This window comes from Balaenoptera acutorostrata, chromosome 4 (assembly GCF_949987535.1).
Source record: "Balaenoptera acutorostrata chromosome 4, mBalAcu1.1, whole genome shotgun sequence".
NCBI lineage: Eukaryota > Metazoa > Chordata > Mammalia > Artiodactyla > Balaenopteridae > Balaenoptera > Balaenoptera acutorostrata.
This window is the reverse complement of record NC_080067.1, coordinates 149,003,648-149,024,805: the sequence shown is the minus strand read 5'-3', so window position 1 is coordinate 149,024,805 and position 21,158 is coordinate 149,003,648. Positions and strand designations below refer to the sequence as shown.

Here is a 21,158-nt window from a genome sequence, read left to right as displayed (position 1 = left end):
TCACTTATTTAGTTCTGGAAGTTCTTTGGTACACTCTTTGGGATTTTCTATATGTGGACAATCATGTCAGTTGTGCAAAAAGCCAGCTTTATTTCTTCCTTGCTAACCTGATATTCCTTTTCTTTCTTTGTCTTGCCTCAGTGAACTGGCTAAACGTCCATTACAGAGCTGAACAGGAGGAGCCAGGGTGGACACCTCTGCCTTATCCCCAAACTTGGGGGAAAACATTCCGTCTTCCGCCGTTAAGTATGATGCGAGCTGCAGGGTTCTTTTGTAGTTTCCCTACATCAGGCTAAGAAAGTCCCCCTCTATTACTGCTTCACTGACAGTTTTTAATCATAACTGGCTGTTGACTTCTGTCAAATGCTTTTCGGCATCATTGATATGATCACGTTGTGGGTCTCATTGGTTGATCTCTGAATGGTGAACCAGTCTCATATTCCTGGGATAAGCTCCATTTGGTCACTCAATATTCTTCTCTCTACATGTTACTGGATTTTATTTGTTAATATTTTATGAATGATTTTTATGCCAAAGTTCATGAGGTATATACTAGTCTTTAGTTTTGTTTTTTTTTATATTGTCTTTGTCTGGCTTTAGTATCAGAGTGATGTTCAATTCATAAAATGAGTTCAGAAACACTCCCTCTTCTTCTATTTTCTGGAAGAGACTGTGTCGACTTACTGCTTTTCCTTCTTTTTGGTAGAATTCTCCAGTACAACTACCTGGGCCTGAAGATTGCTTTTTGTAAGGTTGACTAAAATGTAGATTTACATTCCAAAACTTTTTTAAAAAGATATTAGGAATAACATTGTAATCTGAGAAAACTTTCACCCCAGTAGTTATCACATCATGCCTCACTACTCGGCCTGGCTAATAGCTCACGTTCCATTTAACCAGATTTTCCATTCTCTTTACACCTCTGAACACCCACACGCTTCACATCTCATTGCTACCTATAAATGGCCTGCTTGTCTGCGTCCATCGGGGTCTGGGACCCCACAGGGGGAGGGCTCACTCCTTCCACATCTGGTTCAGAGCAGGTGGGGTCTTGCTCCGTTTTTAACTCTGTTACTACTTGCATCTGTGAAAGGAGGAAGAGAACTTTTGTTACTAAAAAGAAAATAAGCTGCTACCAAGTACAGTAAGTCCCCTATGTACGAACCTTCAAGTTGTGAACTTTCAAAGATGCGAACGGATTATAAACCTATTACAGTACAGTACTATATAGCCAATTGTGTTAGTTGGATACCTAGGCTAACTTTGTTGGACTTATGAACAAATTGGACAACTCGCTGTTGGAAAGGAACATGTTCGTATGCAGGGGACTTACTGTATTCTATTCTCAAACAGAAATGCAGTGGAATGGTAAACTGCAAGACAGTTATGTGACAGGCAATAATACGTAAAGAATACTACCAACAAACTCCTTTGAACTTAATGTGCTTCTAAATAGCTAAAACAAAGGTCAAATTTCCAAAACATTTAAAAATTGAGAGGACCGATATCTGTGAAATGCTTATGATTTTCAAAACCGTAATAACTCTGCATCCCTGAAGGGAACTGGTACACATGCAGTCTTTCTCGTTTGCCTCTCCTTGTTATCTGTCCTCACACTGAGTAACGTTGCAGGAAGAGAAGAATAAACAAATAATCCAAGCTCTCTTATCTTGTCACAAAAACAACTCAAACCCAAGATGCTCCATATTTGTGACAGGGCTGAAATTCTCCCTTACCTATCCTTAAACTCAGGAATACACAAGCTATAAAAATGTTACGGGGACTTCCCTGGTGGCGCAGTGGTTAAGAATCTGCCTGCCAATGCAGGAGACACGGGTTCAAGCCCTGGTCCGGGAAGATCCCACATGCCGTGGAGCAACTAAGCCCGTGCACCACAACTACTGAGCCTGCGCTCTAGAGCCCACGAGCCACAATTACTGAGCCCACGTGCCACAACTACTGAAGCCCGCACACGCTAGAGCCCGCGAGCCACAACTACTGAAGCCTGAGCACTCTAGGGCCCACGTGCTGCAACTACTGAAGCCTGCGCGCCTAGAGCCCGTGCTCCGCAACAAGAGAAGTCACCGCAATGAGATGCCCACACACAACGAAGACCCAAAGCAACCGAAAATAATAAATAAAATTTTTTTTTAAATGTTAAGGAAAGTCACTGCATCCAGAAAGCAAAGACCAGCTGTGTTTAAAGAAACAGTGTTAAACGTAAGAGGAAGCCTTAAAGATATTACCACTGAAATTGCTTTAAACTGGCTGTGTTGTTGGTAACTTAGGGGAAAAGTATTTAAATCCTTCAACATAAAGAATTCAGTTTACAAATAAAACAAAATCGCTACAGTAAACTTCTCGTTATCCCTGAGCAGATCACCGCCCTCCTCGGCTTCTTCAGGACTGGGGTATCTGGGATCCACCTGCCCCGCCCGCAACTGCCACCCCCTACCCCTCAAGGAAGCAGCCTGTTGGGGAACCTGTGGCGGGGTGGGGGGTGGGGGAGCTCATCCACGGAGATGGGAGAGCCTGCATCCTGCCAGGAACCCAGCCTGGTGCTCGGGGCTGCAGCCGAGAGAGCAGCCCTGCAGGTCCGGGCTCGGGCCCTGTTCTCAACTCTCCAACAGGCCAGAGTGAGCAGGTTACTTCCATTCTGCTGCCTTTAGATGGAACAGTATACTTGGGAATTGCTTCTCTCTTAAAAATATAAACCTGTGCACCACAACTACTGAGTGGGACTTCCCTGGTGTGCAGTGGTTAGGAATCCGCCTGCCAACGTAGGAGACACAGGTTCGAGTCCTGGTCCGGGAAGATCCCACATGCCGCGGAGCAACTAAGCCTGTGCGCCACAACTACTGAGCCTGCGCTCTAGAGCCCGCGAGCCACAACTACTGAGCCCACGAGCCATAACTACTGAGCCCGCGTGCCACAACTACTGAAGCCCGCGCGCCTAGAGCCCACGTGCCACAACTACTGAGCCCACGCGTTGCAACTACTGAGCCTGTGTGCTGCAACTACTGAATCCTGTGCACCTAGAGCCCGTGCTCCGCAACAAGAGAAGCCACCGCAATGAGAAGCCCGCGCACCGCAATGTGCTCGCCCCACACCCAATGCAAAAAAAAAACAAAAAAAAACCCAAAAGCGACTGACTAAAGCCCAATCAAACACAGTCCTTCTGGAGAGAAGTCTGACAGTATTATATAAAAAAAAAAGCCTTAAAGGATTTATTTCAGGATTTTAAAAAAATGATCGTGAAAAAAGAGGAATCTAAATGTTCAAGCTCAGAGGACCGGCTAAGTAAATGCGGTCTGTCTGTACTGTAGAAGATCAAATGCTTACTGAAAGGAATGCTCACAAGCGGTTTTCCACGTCACGGGAAGTGCTGAGCCGTTACAAGCGAGGCCTTTCCCCCGCTGCGCCCAGCCCTGCCCTGGACTCCCTGCATCAGGGCAGGGACCAGCGGGAGGGAGACGGACACGTAACAGACTGTGTCGGAAGGTGATCACTGCCACGGATGGAGAACAAAGATCAGAGGAAGGGACCGGGAAGCGGCTGGCAGGTGGGGAGCAGGCCATGGGGGTAACCAGGGCCGGTGGGGGGTCCTCGCAGAAAGCGGGGCAAAGCAAAGACCTGCAGGACAGAGCGGAGCAGAGCCAAGGGGCGAGCAGAGCCAGGGCCCCGGGGCAGGCAGAGGCGAGAGCCTGTGAGGTCGTAGGGCCCTCGGGGCAGGGAGCCCACGAGGAGCCACCGCAGGGCCCAGGGACAGCGGGGACATCGTTAGATGTGCATTTGAGAAACAAAATCTCTTGGAAATATCAGAGGACTTCCTGGTGAAGAGAGCAGCCTGAAATATAATTCCCTACCTCTAAGAAGCAAAAGCACTTAAAACATTTTTTTAAATCAACAAAACCAAAATCACTGCAACAGGAAACATCCCAGGAATGGAACAAAACTGTCCATCAAGGAAAGACCCGACTTGGGAAGGGGACAGGGTCACAGCCCAGGCCCTACACACCCCCTGAGTCTCACCAAGTGGGGAGTGACAGGTGGGCGAGGCGCCCCAGGCTTGGGGCGGGGGGGGGGGTCCCTAAACCCTTGAGCAGGGAGCCGGGCGTCATGACCGTGTCCTGCAGGGGCAGGAGGCGTACAGACAGCACCGCAGCTGCGCCCCACGTGCCGTCGGACGGTCCCCTCTGCCACCCACATGCAGGGGAACGAAACCGCACAGCTCCCGCCCAGGCCAGCAACTGGGCAACACGGGAGTCTGTGATTATCACCACAGCCTTTAAGAGCAACGATACTTGCTAACACGGACATTAGAAAGGTAAATTCCCAAGAAACTATGACTCAGGGGGGTCAAAATTACTGGCAATCTTGGTGTCATTTAGGAAATAACTTGAACAATTCTACAGCTAATCTTTCTGAGCACCAAGATATAATAAATGCACCAAACGCTCCACACTGAACCTGCACCCTCACGGAAACTAGCTTGTGAACACACAAGGCACTGTTCGTGTTTCAGCACTAGGTTGGCTGACTGCTTAGGGTGTGGAGCAGAGCGCCAGCGCTCACTTGTTGCGCATCTTGATAGCTGTCTATGCTCAACGTCTGTGCAGCCATCATGGTGAGCGAGTTCTTTATAAAGCATCAAATCATCTTGAGTCAAAAGCAAACGGTGTCTGGGAAGACAAAAGCAGAGAAGCATCGGTTAATAACTCAGAGCATTTCTCGTCCCCTTATTCCACAGCACCCGTGTACCTTTTTAAACACATATCTTCACACGGAGAGTAAAAACCATCCTTCACACTACGGTATCAGCCAAATCCCACTCAGCATCCCCGCACCTGCCTGGCGATTGCGTGTTTGTACTTGCCCCGGGCCCAGGCGCGTTATCACGTCTTCAGGCATTTGGATTTATTCCTTCACTCACCCAGCAAACACCTAGTAATGTCTACACGTGTGGGACACTGTCCTGGGCCCTGGGGCTTTCCTGGGGCCACAAATAAGAGGAAGGCCAGGCAGCACACGGAGGGGGTAGGGGCGCTCGGGCCGGGTGACACGACAGAGGGTGAGCGCGCAGCTGGCGGGTCACACGGCTGCGTGACGGGGCAGGTGCACTGACACTGAGCCCGGGGAGGCCGACCTCAGGCAGGAAGGACACAGGTGAGCTCAGGGGGGCTCTGCCGGGCATCGGCTCACATCTGCATGCGATGCAAAGGTGGGAACGCTGTCATTCACCTGTCACCACGCACACAGGTAAATGAGACGAGAGAAACCAGCTGGGGATGCCGCCCGTGCCCCCCGCAGGCAGGAGGACAGCGGAGCCGTGTGCAGCGGGACGGCAGAGTTGGGGGGCAGTGGGGGACACGGGAGCAGGTCACACCCACTCATGGGCCACGTGAAGACTGTGCGCCTTCTTGCGGGGGGTGGGGAGGGAAGCCCCAGGAAGGTCTGACCAGAAGGGCACTGAGGCTCCCGGCTCGGGACGGCCCCTCTGACGGTGGGCAGGGCGGGTGAGGGCCTGTAGGGCCGAGGAGGGCGGAGGCCGTGTGGACGGGGCCCGACGGGCGCACAGGCCCCGGGATGGGGCGGGGGCGGGTCCGGGGAGGGTCGGCAGTTCCCACCTGAGCCACCGGCAGAGCAGAGCCGCATGTCCCGAGGTGGAGCCGACGGTGGGCAGCGGCTTCTGCGGCCTGGGAGGAGAGAGCAAGAGATGGGACGCTGAAGGTTTCAGGCGCTTCTCGGCACCCACAAGGGAATTCTGAACGAGCGAGTCTGGGCCACCAGTACAAGCCCGGTAGTTGTCAGGGCGAGGCCAGCACGTGCAGAGGTGTAAACGTGTCCGCCAAGATAGCCCAGGTCCTAACCCCCAGGCCCTGCAAGTGGGGCCTCACTTAGAAACAGGGTCTTTACAGGGGTAATCACGTTAGGGGTCTCAAGAGGCGTGTCCTCCCGAGAGGGGGAGGGGAGGCCCTGAGAGGCGCCGAGGGGATGGCCACGTGAACCTGTGTGAATCCGAAGCAGACTGGAGTGGTGCCGAGACAGGCCGAGGACACCGGGAGCCAGCCGGTCCTGAGCCCAGCGCCGGGAGGAGCCCGAGCTGCTCGCCTACAGGCGTCCGCCTGACAGTGGCTTCCCAACAGCTGACCTGAACAAAATGCACAGCGGAGGCCCCGGAAGGGCCTAGACCGAGAAGGCAGAGCCGCAGTCAAGTGGGTCTCGGCTCGGGGCCAATTCTCCACGGTTACTTTCCAGCCTCCGCCGGGCCGCCCCACGAGACGACACCGCGGCCGAGCCCGCAGCTGCCGGATCTAGGCAGTGGCGGATCACTCTTCCAACTCTGGGGGCTTTCCAAATGCCCATAATAAATATTGGGGACAAGTCAACGTTTCATTTTAAAAACATATAGATGTGTAGTCCTTCTCTCTACCAATCTGGTTAAAACTTCAATATCTGACATAACTTGGTACAACTGTTCTAAAGGAAAAATTTTGAAATTTGCGTCAAAAGCTTTGAAAATACATGCTCTCTCTACAATGGAACACCACGCAAGGAAGTGGGGAAAAAAAAAAAAGGCAACTCCATATGACTAACATTTTTGTTGAGTAAAAAGATGGGGACAGAGTGCCAAGGTCCCACTGCCGCAGGACACCGGAGGCGCCCGGAAGAAGCTGCCAGCAGATGGCGCTGTCCGCTTGAAAGGGTGGCCCAGGCCCGCCGGCAGCCATCTATCTGCAAAGTCCTCAGGTGCTCAGGCAGCCATCTATCTGCAAAGTCCTCAGGTGCTCAATTCCAGGCTGCAGCAAAATGATCCTCCATGTTGGGGCAGAAACACTGCCTGGCACCTGCAAGCGGGCAGGCAAACAGCCCCCAGCAGAATTCAAAGGGTCATCCCGCAGAGCCGCTTTGGGCTTGGGAGGAAGCGTGTGCCCTGGTCCAGGCCTCTGGCAACCTCAGCTACTCAGCTGCAGGCCCTCCCATCGCTGGCCAAGGCAGGCCCAAGACAGAATCTGAGTGACTAAGGGAAACCTACCATTAACTGGGAAATAAAGCATCCAACCCAAGGGTGAAAGGTCAGCAGGCTCATCTTCGTTTAGCAAAAACTCTTCTTTTAAGGCATTATATGAAAACCAAGGTTAACCTGAGATTTCTGAACAATCAATTAATCCCTAATTCTCTCCCCCATTACACAGAAAAGTAAGCTTCTATTATATTCAAACTCAACAACAGTGTTTCACTTCTTCTTTTAAAGGTTATACTCCATTTACAATTATTAAAAAATATTGGCTATATTCCCTGTGCTGTAAAATATATCCTTGTATCTTGTTTATTTTATACCTAGTAGTTTCTCATAATCCCCTGCCCCTACCTGCCCTTTCCCTCTCCCCACTGGTAACCACTAGTTTGTTCTCTATATCTCTGAGTCTGTTTTTGTTTTGTTATAGTCACTAGTTTATTTTATTTCTTAGATTCCACATATAAGGGAAACATACAGTATTTGCCTTTCTCTGACTTATTTCACTTACATAACACCCCCCAAGTCCCTCCATGTTGTTGCAAATGGCAGGATTTCACTCTTTTTTATGGCTGAGTCGTACTCCATTGTGTAAATATATACCACATCTTTATCCATTCACGTGCTGATGGACACCTCGGTTGCTTCCATTTCTTCGCTACTGGAAACAGTGCTGCTGTGGACATTCGAATCAGTGTTTTCATTTCCTCCGGATACACGCCCAGGAGTGGGATTGCAGGATCATATGGTAGCTCTATATTTAGTTTTTGGAGGACCCTCCATACTGTTCTCCATAGTGGCTGCACCACTTCACATCCCCACCAACAGTGCACACGGGTTCCCTTTCCTCCAACTGTCCTCACTTCTTAACATCACGCGAGGCTCTAAAATCCAAGTAAAAGAACTGCCAACCCAACAGACTTACAATACCATGGTGTTTAAGGGTGAGACACGGTTTTTGTCCATTTTATTTCTACAAGTTTCATCCAGTTAAAAAAGAACACATTTATGGAAACTGTCACTTTGGTACCCTTTCAAGAGTTCCAGCCAGACTAACACAAATGAAGAAAACACAACTTTCCAATCTTCATGTACAGAAATGTTAAAACTAAAAGTAATTAAAGAAATACAAAATTTAAAATTATACATCCTTTCTCAGCTAGCAATTATTAACTTTAAAACAACAGTGCGCCACTTTGCTAGCAAAGATGAAGCGAAACCCGGCACCCTGAAGGAATCCTAGGTCTCACAAACCGTCTAACTGGTTTGGAAGGCGATTTGACCATATGTACAGTTACCCATAAAAAAAAGTTACACTCTTCTCAAACTCAGCTAAGAAGACAGCGTTAGTGTTGCGACCTGAAAGGCAGACAAAAAAATGAAATGTGAGCCAAATCTAACAGGCAGGCATTTTAATATTTCTAAGCATTCTAGTCCAGGACAACTGACAAATCAGGGAAGAACCAGAGGTAGACAGACTGGCTGAGTCCCACCAGGTGGAGAAGGCCTTCCTGCTCAGAGCAGATGGTGAGTCCGGGAAGGTCCAGGTTGGCTCAGTCCGCAGAGACAGGAAGAGGAGGTGCAGCATGCGGGTCAGACGGCGGAGGGGGCCCCAGGTCAGCAGCACCCCAGCTCCCCTCATCCCAGCCCACGCGGTCCCCCAGATGAGAAGCCCCATTCGCCTGAGATGACTTCCTTACTGCCTTAGTGGTGTCTCTAAGCCCTGTGGGAGATTTAGATTTTAATATTTTTGTGTTTAGCTTCAGAATAATCTATGTATTTGACATTTAAGTTGTTTGCAGTACGCAAGAAAATTTGGCAAATTAATCTTAGGTTTTAGCCTTGATTCCAATTTAAAAGTATAACTGAGTTACTAATTTTACACATTTCTTTTTTAGTGAAAAGGCACAAGAAATTTACTAAGATTGTAAACATTTCTTCATTTATGCAATTTTACTGACTGCCAGGGACTATTCTAGGTCCTGAGGGTACAGCAGTGAACAAAACCAAGTTCCTCATCCCATGAATGTCACTTCCTGGTAGAAGGTTTGGAAAGTTTGAGAACTTGAGATTCACTACATGTGTAATTTTAAGTTACTAGATCTACTGAGAAGGTTTTATTTATTTGGTCACATATTTAAGGTGCTTAAAACGAAAAGTGTATCTACTAAACTTAAAACTAGGGTTCAAAATGCATAAGGAGATTTAAGTTGTATATGGGACTGATCATTAAAAATGGTACATGTAGTCTGATCATCTTGAGTTGATCAAAGGCTGTCTTATGGGTGAAAGATCAAAATTTACTAAACTTATAAGGAGAAAAATGAAATCTACAAATTCTAACATCAAAGCATAGAGAAAAAAACAGGCCTGTAGCTTTGTAGCCTTAATAAAGGTTGATTTTAAAATAACCTCAAATAATCTCTTCTCAAAAGAGAAGAGCTCAAAAGCCTCATTTCAAAGGGCGTTAAAAACTCATGGCAAGCGGAGCAACTGAGCCCGTGCGCCACATCTGCTGAGCCTGTGCTCTACAGCCCGCGAGCCACAACTACTGAATCCCGCATGCCTAGAGCCCGTGCTCCTCAACAAGAGAAGCCACCGCGATGAGAAGCCCGCACACCGCAACGAAGAGTAGCCCCCGCTTGCCGCAACTAGAGAAAGCCTACACGCAGCAACGAAGACCCAACACAGCCAAAAGTAAAATAAGTAAATTTTTAAAAAAAGAATGAAGTCATTTGTTTAAAAAAAAAAAAAAACTCATGGCAAGAAAGTCAGAGGCAAATAATGTTTCTTATCCACATTGATAGAAAAGAGAAACAGAACCTACACGTCATCCATAGGGGAATGGTGAAATCCATTACGGTTCCGACCATCAATCACGAACATGAAGGTTAAGTCCAAGGAAAAAGGCTCATGGGTGCTGTCAAGTGGAAAAGCAGGGCACACAATCTGCTGTGCACGTAACTGTGCCTTTCAATCCACAAATGTTTACTGAAAGTCTTCTCTGGGCCAAGCTCTGTTCTAAATGCTGGGGATGGAGCAGCAAACCAAACACAGTCCCTGCTGTCAAGAAACAACTTTATAACAATGTTGAAAAAGTATCTGGGTATTAATGTGGGGAGAAGAGACAGCTCTCTAGGACCAAGAGCGTGGGGTCCTCTCCTACACCCTTTATTAAGTTTGATGGTCCAGGGACTTCCCTGGTGGCGCAGTGGTTAAGAATCCGCCTGCCAATGCAGGGGACACGGGTTCGAGCCCTGGTCCGGAAAGATCTCACATGCTGCGGAGCAACTAAGCCCGTGCACCACAACTACTGAGCCTGCGCTCTAGAGCCCTCGAGCCACAACTACTGAAGCCCGCGTGCCACAACTACTGAAGCCCGCGTGCCTAGAGCCCGTGCTCCGCAACAAGAGAAGCCACCACAGTGAGAAGCCCACGCACTTCAACGAAGAGCAGCCCCCACTCGCCGCAACTAGAGAAAGCCTGCGTGCAGCAACGAAGACCCAACGCAACCAAAAATAAAAAATAAATAAATAAATTTATTAAAAAAAAAAGTTGATGGTCCTTTCTGTGGAGGTCTTCTGTAGTCCCGGTTAATTAATCCTGAAACACTTCATGGTTTTTCTTGCTACTGTCAAAAGTATCTCATTGTCACTATACTTTCTGATGGACTGCTGGGTAAGAACGCCCCCAGTCTGTGCAGGCTAACCTCGTACCCGCCAACATTTCTAACAGCTTATGGAGAGTCTACTGGTTTTTCTCAGCACACGCAGATGCAATCCCAATCAAGATTCCTGCTGTTTTTGAAAAACTCAAAAGATTTCAAAATATCCTACAAGGCCACAAGGAACAACTAAGAAGTGGGTAACGGCACAAGAACAGGTAAACAGGCCAATGGAACAGCAGAAATGAGACACTGGACTCGTCAGGGCTGGAAGGAAAAGCACCACAGATGCAAAAAGCTTTGGAATTCTGATGCTTTTACAAACACCTCTCTGAACTCAATCAGTTGCTGCAAAGTGCTGGTGAACCCGGGGCTTTGGTGCTGCCCCCCACACGCTGCATGTGGTCAACCACGCGCTCCCGCTTAGCCACGGCCACGCGGACTCCCGGCGACCTGGGCGGGCAAAGCAGAAGCTCCCGCAGGAGCCGAGCTCCGCACCACGGTCCTGCTTACGCGGCCCACGCTAATGCAGAGACGCACAGAGAACCGGTCCAGGAGGCTCCACCTTCATTCTGCACTGCCAGCGTCACGGCGGGGCTTAGTGAGGGCAGGAAGGAAAACGAGGGAGAAGATATCTTCCCGGGGTCTATATACGTCCAGACCCAAGTGAGGCACTTTTAGAGCACATCCCCAAACTCTGACACTCCTCCTGGGATGGGGGTCTTTGTGCCCTCCTCTCCAACGTGGCCTACACTCAATGACTTGCTGGGGACCAGGAGAGCGCATCGGAGCAACGCTGTGTGACTCCAGGGCTGTGTTCACTGGGACACTCACTTCTGGAGCCCCGAGAAGTAAGAAGTCTGACTAAACAGAGCGCCCCCTGCGCTCACTGTGAGGAAGCCCAGGCCACAACGAAAGTCCACTCAGAGGGGCTCTGGTCAACAGCCCAGCTCACATCCCAGCGAACAGGCAGCACCAACTTCCAGATTTGAGAAAACCCCTCCAAAAGACTCCAGCCCTCAGCCACCAAGCCATCCCCGGCCCGCCGTCCTCCTGGCTGAGGACCCCACCTTGCGGGGCAGAGACGGGCCGTTTCCACCGCACCCTTTCCAGATCCCTGGCGTACAGGCCCGTGAGCAGAATGAGGTGGTCCTCCTTCCGTGCCCTCGCCGGTAGGGACCGGACACTCGGCAACCTCTGGAGCCCCGTCCTCCTACTGCTGACGAGGAGACAGGTACCAAGAGGTTGAGCACCTCTGAGAAGCCGATCTGTCTGGCTCCCAGGCCCCGCCATTCCCTCTATGTGCTATTTCAGAGAACACAATAGAACTCTGTTTGTAAAAATTAATAAACAGAAAGCTTAATTAAACAGAGCAGGGAGGCCAGCAGGGGCACTCCCACGCCCCGACGGTAGGGCCGCCCGACAAAAAGTGGACAGAGTCTTCTTCCCGCCTGGCAAGGCCTCAGCCAGAGACACTGTCCCAGCCCAGCCCAGCAGTGAAAAGCCGCCGATGGACCCCATTCCTCCAGCGGACTCTCGACTCCAGAGTCGAGAGCTCTTTAAAAGAGCTCTCCTCTCCTGGCCACGCAGGGACTTGCACAGGCTCCCCGTGGTTGCAGACCCCAGATTGCAATTCTTCGTTGGTCCCGAATAAACCCAATTTTGCTGGAGAAATAACCAGCAGTCTGTCTGTTTTATGGCAACCGTTTCTAAGATAACTGTAGAACTCAAGGAAATCAGGCGAATGTTTGACAATCTGACAACTTTGATGCCTACAAATGTTAATTACATCAATTCAATCTATGAATTATAGTGTCATTCAAAACGGGAAACACTAAGAGAATGGATGAAGAAGGTGAACCATCAGGTAGGTACACACCACAAATGACCTTCAGTCATGTAACGTTCAACGCTGCACACATGGGTAACTCTGCTTTGCAAACATTAACGAGTCTAAAGAAAATGACGGCCTGGTGCCAAGGTTTGCAAGTCAGACATCTCCAAAATATCGTAACAATTACTGAAAAGGAAAGGAACTCCTGCTTCCTGCCCGACCAACACGTATGAGAAATACACGATGCAGCCACCGTATGTTGCCAGCACATGGTAACGATACTACCCGTGAGCACGTAAGAGTTGAAATGCTGGGCGATGAAGACCCCAATACAACCGTAAAGTTTATTTTCCAGAATTTCACTTTGGAGAAGAGCCATCTGTGTTGATTCAACAACTAAGCTTACAGAAACAATCACCAACCGTCACACCTCCATTCCCTGAGCTCCCAGTAATGCCTCCGGACCTCTCTCCCATGGCCACTCTTCCCAACCCCACCCGACCCCCAAGTCCATTCTCCACACTGCAGCCCCAGTGATGGGATTTCTTAAGGCTTGCTGCTTTCCCTCTGGTATCAATTTTCAGAGTAACGTGCTGATTCCCTAGCGTTCCTGAATAGTGACCAGTGAGGCTGTGATCCATGGGTTTAAACATGTAAAAAATAAGTACAGCTTTTTTATATATGTATATATTTTCTGATGTTCCAAATTATCCCATCTTTTTCCAATGTAAGCCCCTTCAGTTACCTCCTACAGCTTTTAACACACTCTAGTAATTCTTTTTTTTTTTTTTTTTAATTTTTATTTATTATTTATTTATTATGTTTATTTTTGGCTGTGTTGGGTCTTCGTTTTTGTGTGAGGGCTTTCTCCAGTTGCGGTGAGTGGGGGCCACTCTTCATCGCGGTGCGCGGGCCTGTCACTATCGCGGCCTCTCTTGTTGCGGAGCAGAGGCTCCAGACGCTCAGGCTCAGTAGTTGTGGCTCACGGGCCCAGTTGCTCCGCGGCATGTGGGATCCTCCCAGACCAGGGCTCGAACCCGTGTCCCCTGCATTGGCAGGCAGATTCTCAACCACTGCGCCACCAGGGAAGCCCACTCTAGTAATTCTTGATAGCTTTCTTGCTTTCAGGTAAAGCGAGATACTCCAGGCTCACATTGTTTATTTTCTGTGGCAAACCCAGACTTTGCCACTGATCCAAGGGGCTTTGATTCCAGTGGGAAATGATACGTGGAAACCACAATCTAGGCGCTGTGTGCTCGTTGCTACTGGTTGGTCACTGTTTCTAGCCTTTCCAATGGACAGGGATAAGAAATGTTTTCTCATAAAAATTTTTTAAAAACAAATTAACACTGATACCTCCAATTCAAATCTGGGATTACAGGGTATTTACTTCAAATTAATATTTGTATATCTCTTTTCTTACCCTGAAAATAATTTCCAAATGACAGTAACATAATGACTTATTTATCATTTTATATATGTGTGTATATGTGTATATATATATATATATATATAGTTTCAAAATAATATATTACTACTAACAATACAAGTACTAAAAATTGTTTAAGATTTCTTTGTAGTTCCTTTGTCTTTAGGATTTATCCCACTAGGATAGATGTACAATCCAATTTGTTTTGAAGTCACTGGAAATAATAATTCTCCGTGTACTTAAGCCACCAATTCAATTCCCAGTTAGGTTCTTGTTCTTTTTTTTTTTGGCTGTGCTGGGTCTTTGTTGCTGCGTGTGGGCTTTCTCTAGTTGCGGCGAGCGGGGGCTACTCTTCGTTCATTGTGGCTCGCGTGCTTCTCATTGTGGTGGTTTCCCTTGCTGCAGAGCACGGGGTCTAGGTGCACAAGTTTCAGTAGTTGTGGTGCACGGGCTTAGTTGCTCCGGGACATGTGGGATCTTCCCAGACCAGAGATCGAACCCGTGTCCCCTGCATTGGCAGGCAGATTCTTAACCACTGGACCACCAGGGAAGCCCTTTTTTTTTAAAGTATACTTTCCATGTTATTGTGTTTTCAGAGAATAGTGTTTCTTCAGTCTTTAAGGACTTAGCTCCTTACTTGGGCTTTGGTGGAGGCCATGGGGCAGCACCCGCAGGTCTAAGTCAGGGTGGGAGTGTTCCATCCTTCCGGCTTCCCGAGAACCATTCTCGACTACCGTGCTGTGCTCACACAGTAACGTACTTTCACATGTAGCTTGGGAAGCACACAGGTGTCGAAAACACTTGCTTCGGGAAAGTCCCTGATGGCTTCGGCCTCTACTATGTTCCAAATGATGAACTTCTTAATGGGCTTATTCTTGGGCATGCACTGGGCACAGCTGGTGCAGCCAAAGGCTGCACGTGGCCTTGGCCCCTTTTGGCATGACCATTTTTCCTTCTTTTCTTGGTCATCTTGGAAGCAAGGAGGCAAGGGAGCCCTAGTTAGGTTCTTTTGATTCATTCTGCTTTAATTTTTAGGTAGTCCTCCCCCCTCCTTTTGATTTACTTTTACTATAGAAGACACGTTTAGAAACCTAATCTATAACCCTGTCCCCTCCCTCTCCAATAAGGAACCCCATTTTAACTAGCCTGGGGTTTAAGCTTTTTTATCATAAGCAAATATTTATGCACCTCTCTCAGATCAAAGTGCGTGCTCTTCTCAGCTCTGAGCCTTCCTTTTCGCACTTATCATATCCTAAAGATGCTTCACAGCAGGTTGTCGTCACCTTCACTCCTGGTTACAGCTGCAGAGTGAGTGCTACAGGTGCAGCAGACTCAATGCAGTTATTTTCCAGCCCCTCTGTGGACATGGGTGTTTCCAAGTCTTCAAAGGGATCTTCTGGAAACCCAAATCTGATCAAGACACACCCACTTAAAACCCTTCAGAGGATTCCTACTGCCTACAAGATACAGATCATAACTTTTAACGCAGCATGACTGGGTCCTTACTGTGCCCCTCCCTCCCCTGCCCCCATCACCCCACTCCCCACACGCACCACAAGCATTCCAGGCCCTTCCAGGTTCTTCAGAGCCCTGGGCTTCCCCCAACCCACAAAGCCTCTGAGCACAGTTCCCACCCCCCTCTGGACTGGTCACCCTAATCCTCCTCCCCTCGCCCACTCCTGCTCCCCTGGACCATTCACATCAGTCATCCCCATCTTAGAAGAGCTGCCCCTGACCTCTGACCCACGTCTCAGAGCAAAACATGCCTCCCTTTTACAGTCCTTCCTACAGCTGTAATCTTACATTATTCAGATGGGTCTTGGATTAACTTGTGCCTTTACTACTTCCTGGCAGGAAGGAGCCGTGTCTGTTTTTGTTCACCATTATACTCCCCACCACCATCGCAATGTCTGGTACACAGCAGGTGCACAGTAATTTTGTTAGTGAATGGTTGTTACATTTAACACAGTAAGTATCTGTTCCATGAAAGTCTGATCTAACTCACGCCAATGCCTTTCTAAAATGATAAATCTTGGGACTTCCCTGGTGGCACAGTGGTTAAGAATCCGCCTGCCAACGCAAGGGACACGGGTTCGAATCCTGGTCCGGGAAGATCCCATATGCCATGGAGCAACTAAGCCCACGCACCACAACTACTGAGCCTGCGCTCTACAGTCCACGAGCCACAACTACTGAGTCTGCATGTCACAACTACTGAAGCCCGCACCTCTAGAGCCCGTGCTCCGCAACAAGAGAAGCCATCGCAATGAGAAGCCCACGCACCACAACAAAGAGTAGCCCCCACTTGCCGCAACTAGAGAAAGCCTGTGCGCAACGAAGACCCAACACAGCCGTAAATAAATAAATAAATAATTTTAAAACAGAATTACTAAAAAAAAATAAAAAATAAAAAAAGATAAATCTTGACTACCTTCTCCATTTCATCTAAAGTTGCTGGTCTGTACAAGTTTTCTTCCTCCAAGTTCAATTCTATTTTATTTATTTATTTAGTTGCACCGGGTCTTAGTTGTGGCAGGCAGCCTCCTTAGCTGCGGCATGCAAACTCTCAGTAGCGGCATGCATGTGGGATCCAGTCCCCTAACCAGGGATTGAACCTGGGCCCCCTGCATTGGGAGCTCGGAGTCTTATCCACTGCGTCACCATGGAAGTCCCTCCAAGGTCAATTCTGATCATTTATATCTTCTTCATAAACCAACCACAGCTTTTCAAATTTACTGCCATCAAATTGTACATGGATGTTCTTACTTGTAAAATTTTCGTATCTGTAGTCATATCCCTTTTTATTTATTTTTTAATTTAGTAATTTATTTATTTTTGGCTGCGTTGGGTCTTCATTGCTGCGTGCAGGCCTTCTCTAGTTGCTGCGAGCAGGGGCTACTCTTCGTTGCGGTGCACGGGCTTCTCATTGCGGAGCACAGGCTCTAGGTGCGCAGGCTCTGTAGTTGTGGCGCACGGGCTTAGTTGCTCCACGGCATGTGGGATCTTCCCGGACCAGGGCTCGAACCCGTGTCCCCTGCATTGGCAGGTGGATTCTTAACCACTGTGCCCCCAGGGAAGCCCACGTATGTGTTTTTTAAAAAACTGAACACAAACACATGACTGAACTTAGACTATCACAAAGTTAAATTCTTGATTTTTTTTAATGCAAAAAAAATACAAACTTTGGTAAAATGTCTCAGACAACGTGTGACATATAGTGAGGGCTTACCAAACTCTCGTGAAGGCGTTATCTCTGCAAGTCCGATCAGACTGTTCAGGAAGCTGCGATCACAATTCCTACCATCCACAGTCCCTTCCGAGTGACCCCACCCACCACTGCAGACCCTGCTGAAAGGAGCCCACCGCTCCCTGGGGAGAGCTCAGGGACCAGGAGCCCCTAGCGCCCAGGTCGGCACCTGGGGGACACGGTGGAAGGTGAGAGAGCTGTCACCCTGTCTCCAGGATGTGCGCTGGGAAACAGGAAGAGGATGAGGTGGGCAGAGCTGGGAAACGGAGAACATGCAGCAGACAGTGTGCAGAAGCAGCCAACGGTTAAGAGCACTTCCACTTCAGTGGAAGTAAACGGGGAAGGTCAAGACCAGGGTGGCAGCCGGATCCCGCCAGGGCCCAAGCCGCAGTTCCATCAGTCCCGAGGCCCAGCACTACCTTGGTCCCTGGACCCCGCTAGATTCCTTTTTTCCTTACTCCTGTGTGACCCTAAACCCCTGGACTTGAAGTCAGCCCGCTCCCTGCCGTCCTGGGGCCTGACAACAGCCAGGCGTCCATCAAAGACAGACGCAAACAATAAAGGCATTTCCCACCACATGCCCTGCAGCCTGCCCCCAACAAGGCTCTGCTAGGCCAGAGGTTACACCAAAGGACACACACCATTTGGGTGGCAGGGTCGCCCTGAACAGAAATAATCCCCCAGACAGGAGCGCATCACCGCATACTTAGCAGCTCACCCTGAGGGGAGGGATGACAAGGCCTGCTGCTGGACCCGTCAGGACGAGCACACGCCAACACTGAAGGGAAGACCCAAGGCAAAGGGCATCTGAAAGGTTCACTAACTCCCGGCCCTCAATCCTGCAACCTGACTGATCAGTACTTTTCAAGATTCTGACAAAGCTGTAGGACCCTTTCCCCAAGGAATCCTAGATGGAATGAAGCAGCTGCTCTGTCCCCTCCCCAGGTCCCCCAGACGCATCCTCAGGGCCACAGTGCTTCTGCATCAGGAGCCTGAAACCACCTTGTCAGACGGCAGGTCTGCTGGGTCAGTACCAGGCCCTCTGTGAGTGAAACTCCCAGAAACAGTGACTAGACCAGTGGGGCTGACACACCGACACCAGGCACTGCTGCCGGCGAGGGCACCCAGCAGCTAGGCACCCTATCCACTCGCTGGAGGGCAGACAACACGGCCGGAGGGGCCTCATTTGATGGCCTCTGCAGCCAGGCCTTTCCAACCAAAAACCATGCCTCCCGGCCCTTGAATGTTTATTCTAACAATTTCCAAACTGAACCTTTTCTACACTATATTTCTCTTTCCACGTCTTCCTAAACAGATTGTACAAGACAGAACAGTAACCCATCACAGTTGTGAGTCATCACAACCGGTGTCAGGCAGTAACCCCACGTGGCCTCACCCCACTATGACCCCATACTGTGAAGCTTTGGGTTCCCTCGGCTGCACTGTCTGTACTTCCTCATCACCCTTGCCATCAGTATAAGCATTTGAGGAAGGAAAAAGGAGGCACATACATATTCCTCCTAAGGGATGGGCTGAGAGTAAACAGCCTTCCAGTGCAGAGGTTCTTAACTTGGTCTCTGTGAACCTGAATGAGAAAAAAAATCACATCTTTATTTGCAATAACATCTGGCTGCAATTTAACACTCATTCAATTCCACCGGTAGACATGAAATCCTGAAAAGCACCTGTGACTTCTTCGCCAACAGAAACCACAGGTATTTTCACAAAGCATTAGCATCATATACTCAAAAAGAAATTATTAGAGCCAGTGTTCAATCTGTTACTAAGTGAGCTAATAAAAAGCATGTAAAGAAATTTATCACCAGTTTGGTTCAATATTTTGATAACTGTATTTCAGTGTAATAGGTTCTCTTCTTGATCCTCTCTTATTTTTTCTAAACCGTTTGTAGGAGGAGGAGAGGAGGAGTCTGGAGGCCAGCAGAGCGCAGGGAAATGTCCCCTGGGGCGCATGATTTGCATCAGTCCAGAAGTTTCAAGGTTTTCTTCGAAACAGTTTCAGTTAGTTTGAAACAAGAGCGAAAGTTACAACCAGAATGTTACCTTTCACTAATCCTAAGTGACACTTTCCTAAAGTTACAACACACTGATACAGAAATGTAAATGTAGTACACTAGAGGACAGCTGTTTACACCCAGTTCCATTAGTGCTGACACTTAAATCCCCAGCACAGAACGTTAATCTTCCGAGTCATACTTCACCTACCATATTTCAATTCCCACTTGTAAATCTCTGAAGCAGGAAGGGTCCTTCCACTGCTGCCTTCCGAAAGCCCTGTGTCAGTCAATATCACACAACCCTGCACTGCTGATTCAACCAAATACTGTAAGTAAACGATCTACATACCATTCTCCACGCTCGGTAAATTAAGAAAAAAAATGATGCAAGGCAGATTTGAGTCAGTGAGCCATCTTCCAAATGCATGTACAACTAGATTTGAGAGTATCACCAATAACTGTACTGGCAAAATTTTTACATTTCACTTCGATTCTTCCATACAATATTCAGAATACATTATATAAAATTATGTATTATATAAATACATAAATCCCTTTTCAGTATGTCAGGAAAAATCATACAAGTATACCCAACGAAAGCTGAGGGTTTCATTTACCATAAAGTAGAAAGCACTCCCTTCCTAAGGAAACACCAGTAGTTTCTATTAAAAACTAAGTCTTGGAATCAAAATTAATTTCAACCCCCTTACGAATGGCAAATCTATCCTGGATGGTTGCAGGTGTGCGATCAAATTTACCAAATGCATATTCGCGCATGTATAGGTATCCCCCCCGCCCCGCAAGGATCTGCCTTCTGCCCTTACCCGCCCCCCCCGTCCGCCCCGCCCCCGCCCGGGGCTCCGACCCCAGCAGCACGCACTGAGACGCATTCTAGGAGTCAAACTTCACGAAGGAGAACCTGGCTGGCCGAGGCTCGGAACCGCTAACAAAACAGCGTTTCAACAGCCCCGACGATGATATAAAGCAGACTAACGCTCCCTGCCTTTTCTGAAGTGACTCACGATCTCTTTCTAAAGGAATGTGGAATTCCAGCGAGCGGCCGGACCGTGCCCGACGCGCCCAGGCCTCTACTTCACATCGGCCGTTTATTACTCGCGACGCATTTGTCACTCATTCCAGACACCGGGCACCCGGCTCCCTCCCAGCCTCGGACTCGGCGGCGGCCACCGCAGGGCCTCGGGGACCCCCGGAGCACCGCCGCCGCCGCCGCCGCTCCCGCGACGCCGGCCCCGCCCCCGCGCGTGCCCGCTCCCGGCCCCGCCCCCGCGCGCCTCCTCAGCCTGGGCCCCGCCCCCGCCGCGCGCCCCCGCGCCCCCTGCCCCGCCCGCGCAGGGGTGCGCGCCGCGCTCCGAGAGGGACGGTTAGGAGCGCGCGCCTCACCACTGGCCCCGCGCGGCGGCGGCGGCGGCGGCGGCGGAGCCTTCCAGAAATTTCCGCGTCCCTAAGCCCACACCGAAAAACAAGCGGGGCGCGCCCCCGCGCCGGCCCGGCGGACAGCGCCCCTCCCCGCGGCCGCGGCTCCCCTCCCCCACCCGCGCCCCCTCCCCGCCCCCTGCCCCGGGCGGCGGGTCTGGCGCGGCCCTCTCGGGCGGCGGCAACCCGCGGAGACCCGGGCGGCGGCGGCGGGGCGGCGGCCGCGGCGCCTGCAGGCCGGCGTGATTGATAGTGACGGGGCGGCGGAGCGGCGGCGGCGGCAGAGCGGTTGAGTGACAGCTTACCTGGGTGCCAATCTTCATCACACTGACAAGCGGCTGCAGCAATCGGGACCCGCAGTGCCGCGCCCGCGTCCAACCGTCACGCCGACGCTGGGCCACGCGACACAGCCTCGCTCAATGGGAGGAGGGCGACGCCGACGCGCGCCGCATCAATATTCACAGAGGGGGCGGGGCCTTCCGGGCCCGGGCCCCGCCCCGTCCCGGCGCCGCGGCGA

General features: G+C 49.8%; 1 protein-coding gene and 1 pseudogene across 6 annotated transcripts in view; both read right to left on the bottom strand.

The window, feature by feature from the left end:
* The window catches only part of PKNOX1 (PBX/knotted 1 homeobox 1), a 46,472-nt gene extending 25,360 nt beyond the window's left edge, over positions 1 to 21,112 (bottom strand). Inside the window, exons 1-4 of one of the 6 annotated variants that reach the window (XM_057544864.1) lie at positions 20,947 to 21,112; positions 5,628 to 5,696; positions 4,576 to 4,682; positions 957 to 1,084 (exon numbers count right to left, since the gene is read on the bottom strand). In XM_057544864.1, coding sequence (XP_057400847.1) covers positions 957 to 1,084; positions 4,576 to 4,626 — 179 coding nt within the window. In that variant the 5' untranslated portion in view covers positions 4,627 to 4,682; positions 5,628 to 5,696; positions 20,947 to 21,112. Of the gene's footprint in view, positions 1 to 956; positions 1,085 to 3,342; positions 3,416 to 4,575; positions 4,688 to 5,627; positions 5,697 to 7,529; positions 7,666 to 17,174; positions 19,992 to 20,946 lie in introns of those variants that run through there. The other 5 variants (XM_028164094.2, XM_007172680.3, XM_057544863.1 and 2 more) reach the window with 5 other exon arrangements.
* Positions 13,544 to 15,121, bottom strand: LOC130708062 (40S ribosomal protein S26-like; annotated as a pseudogene).
* Positions 21,113 to 21,158: the final 46 nt, after the last annotated feature.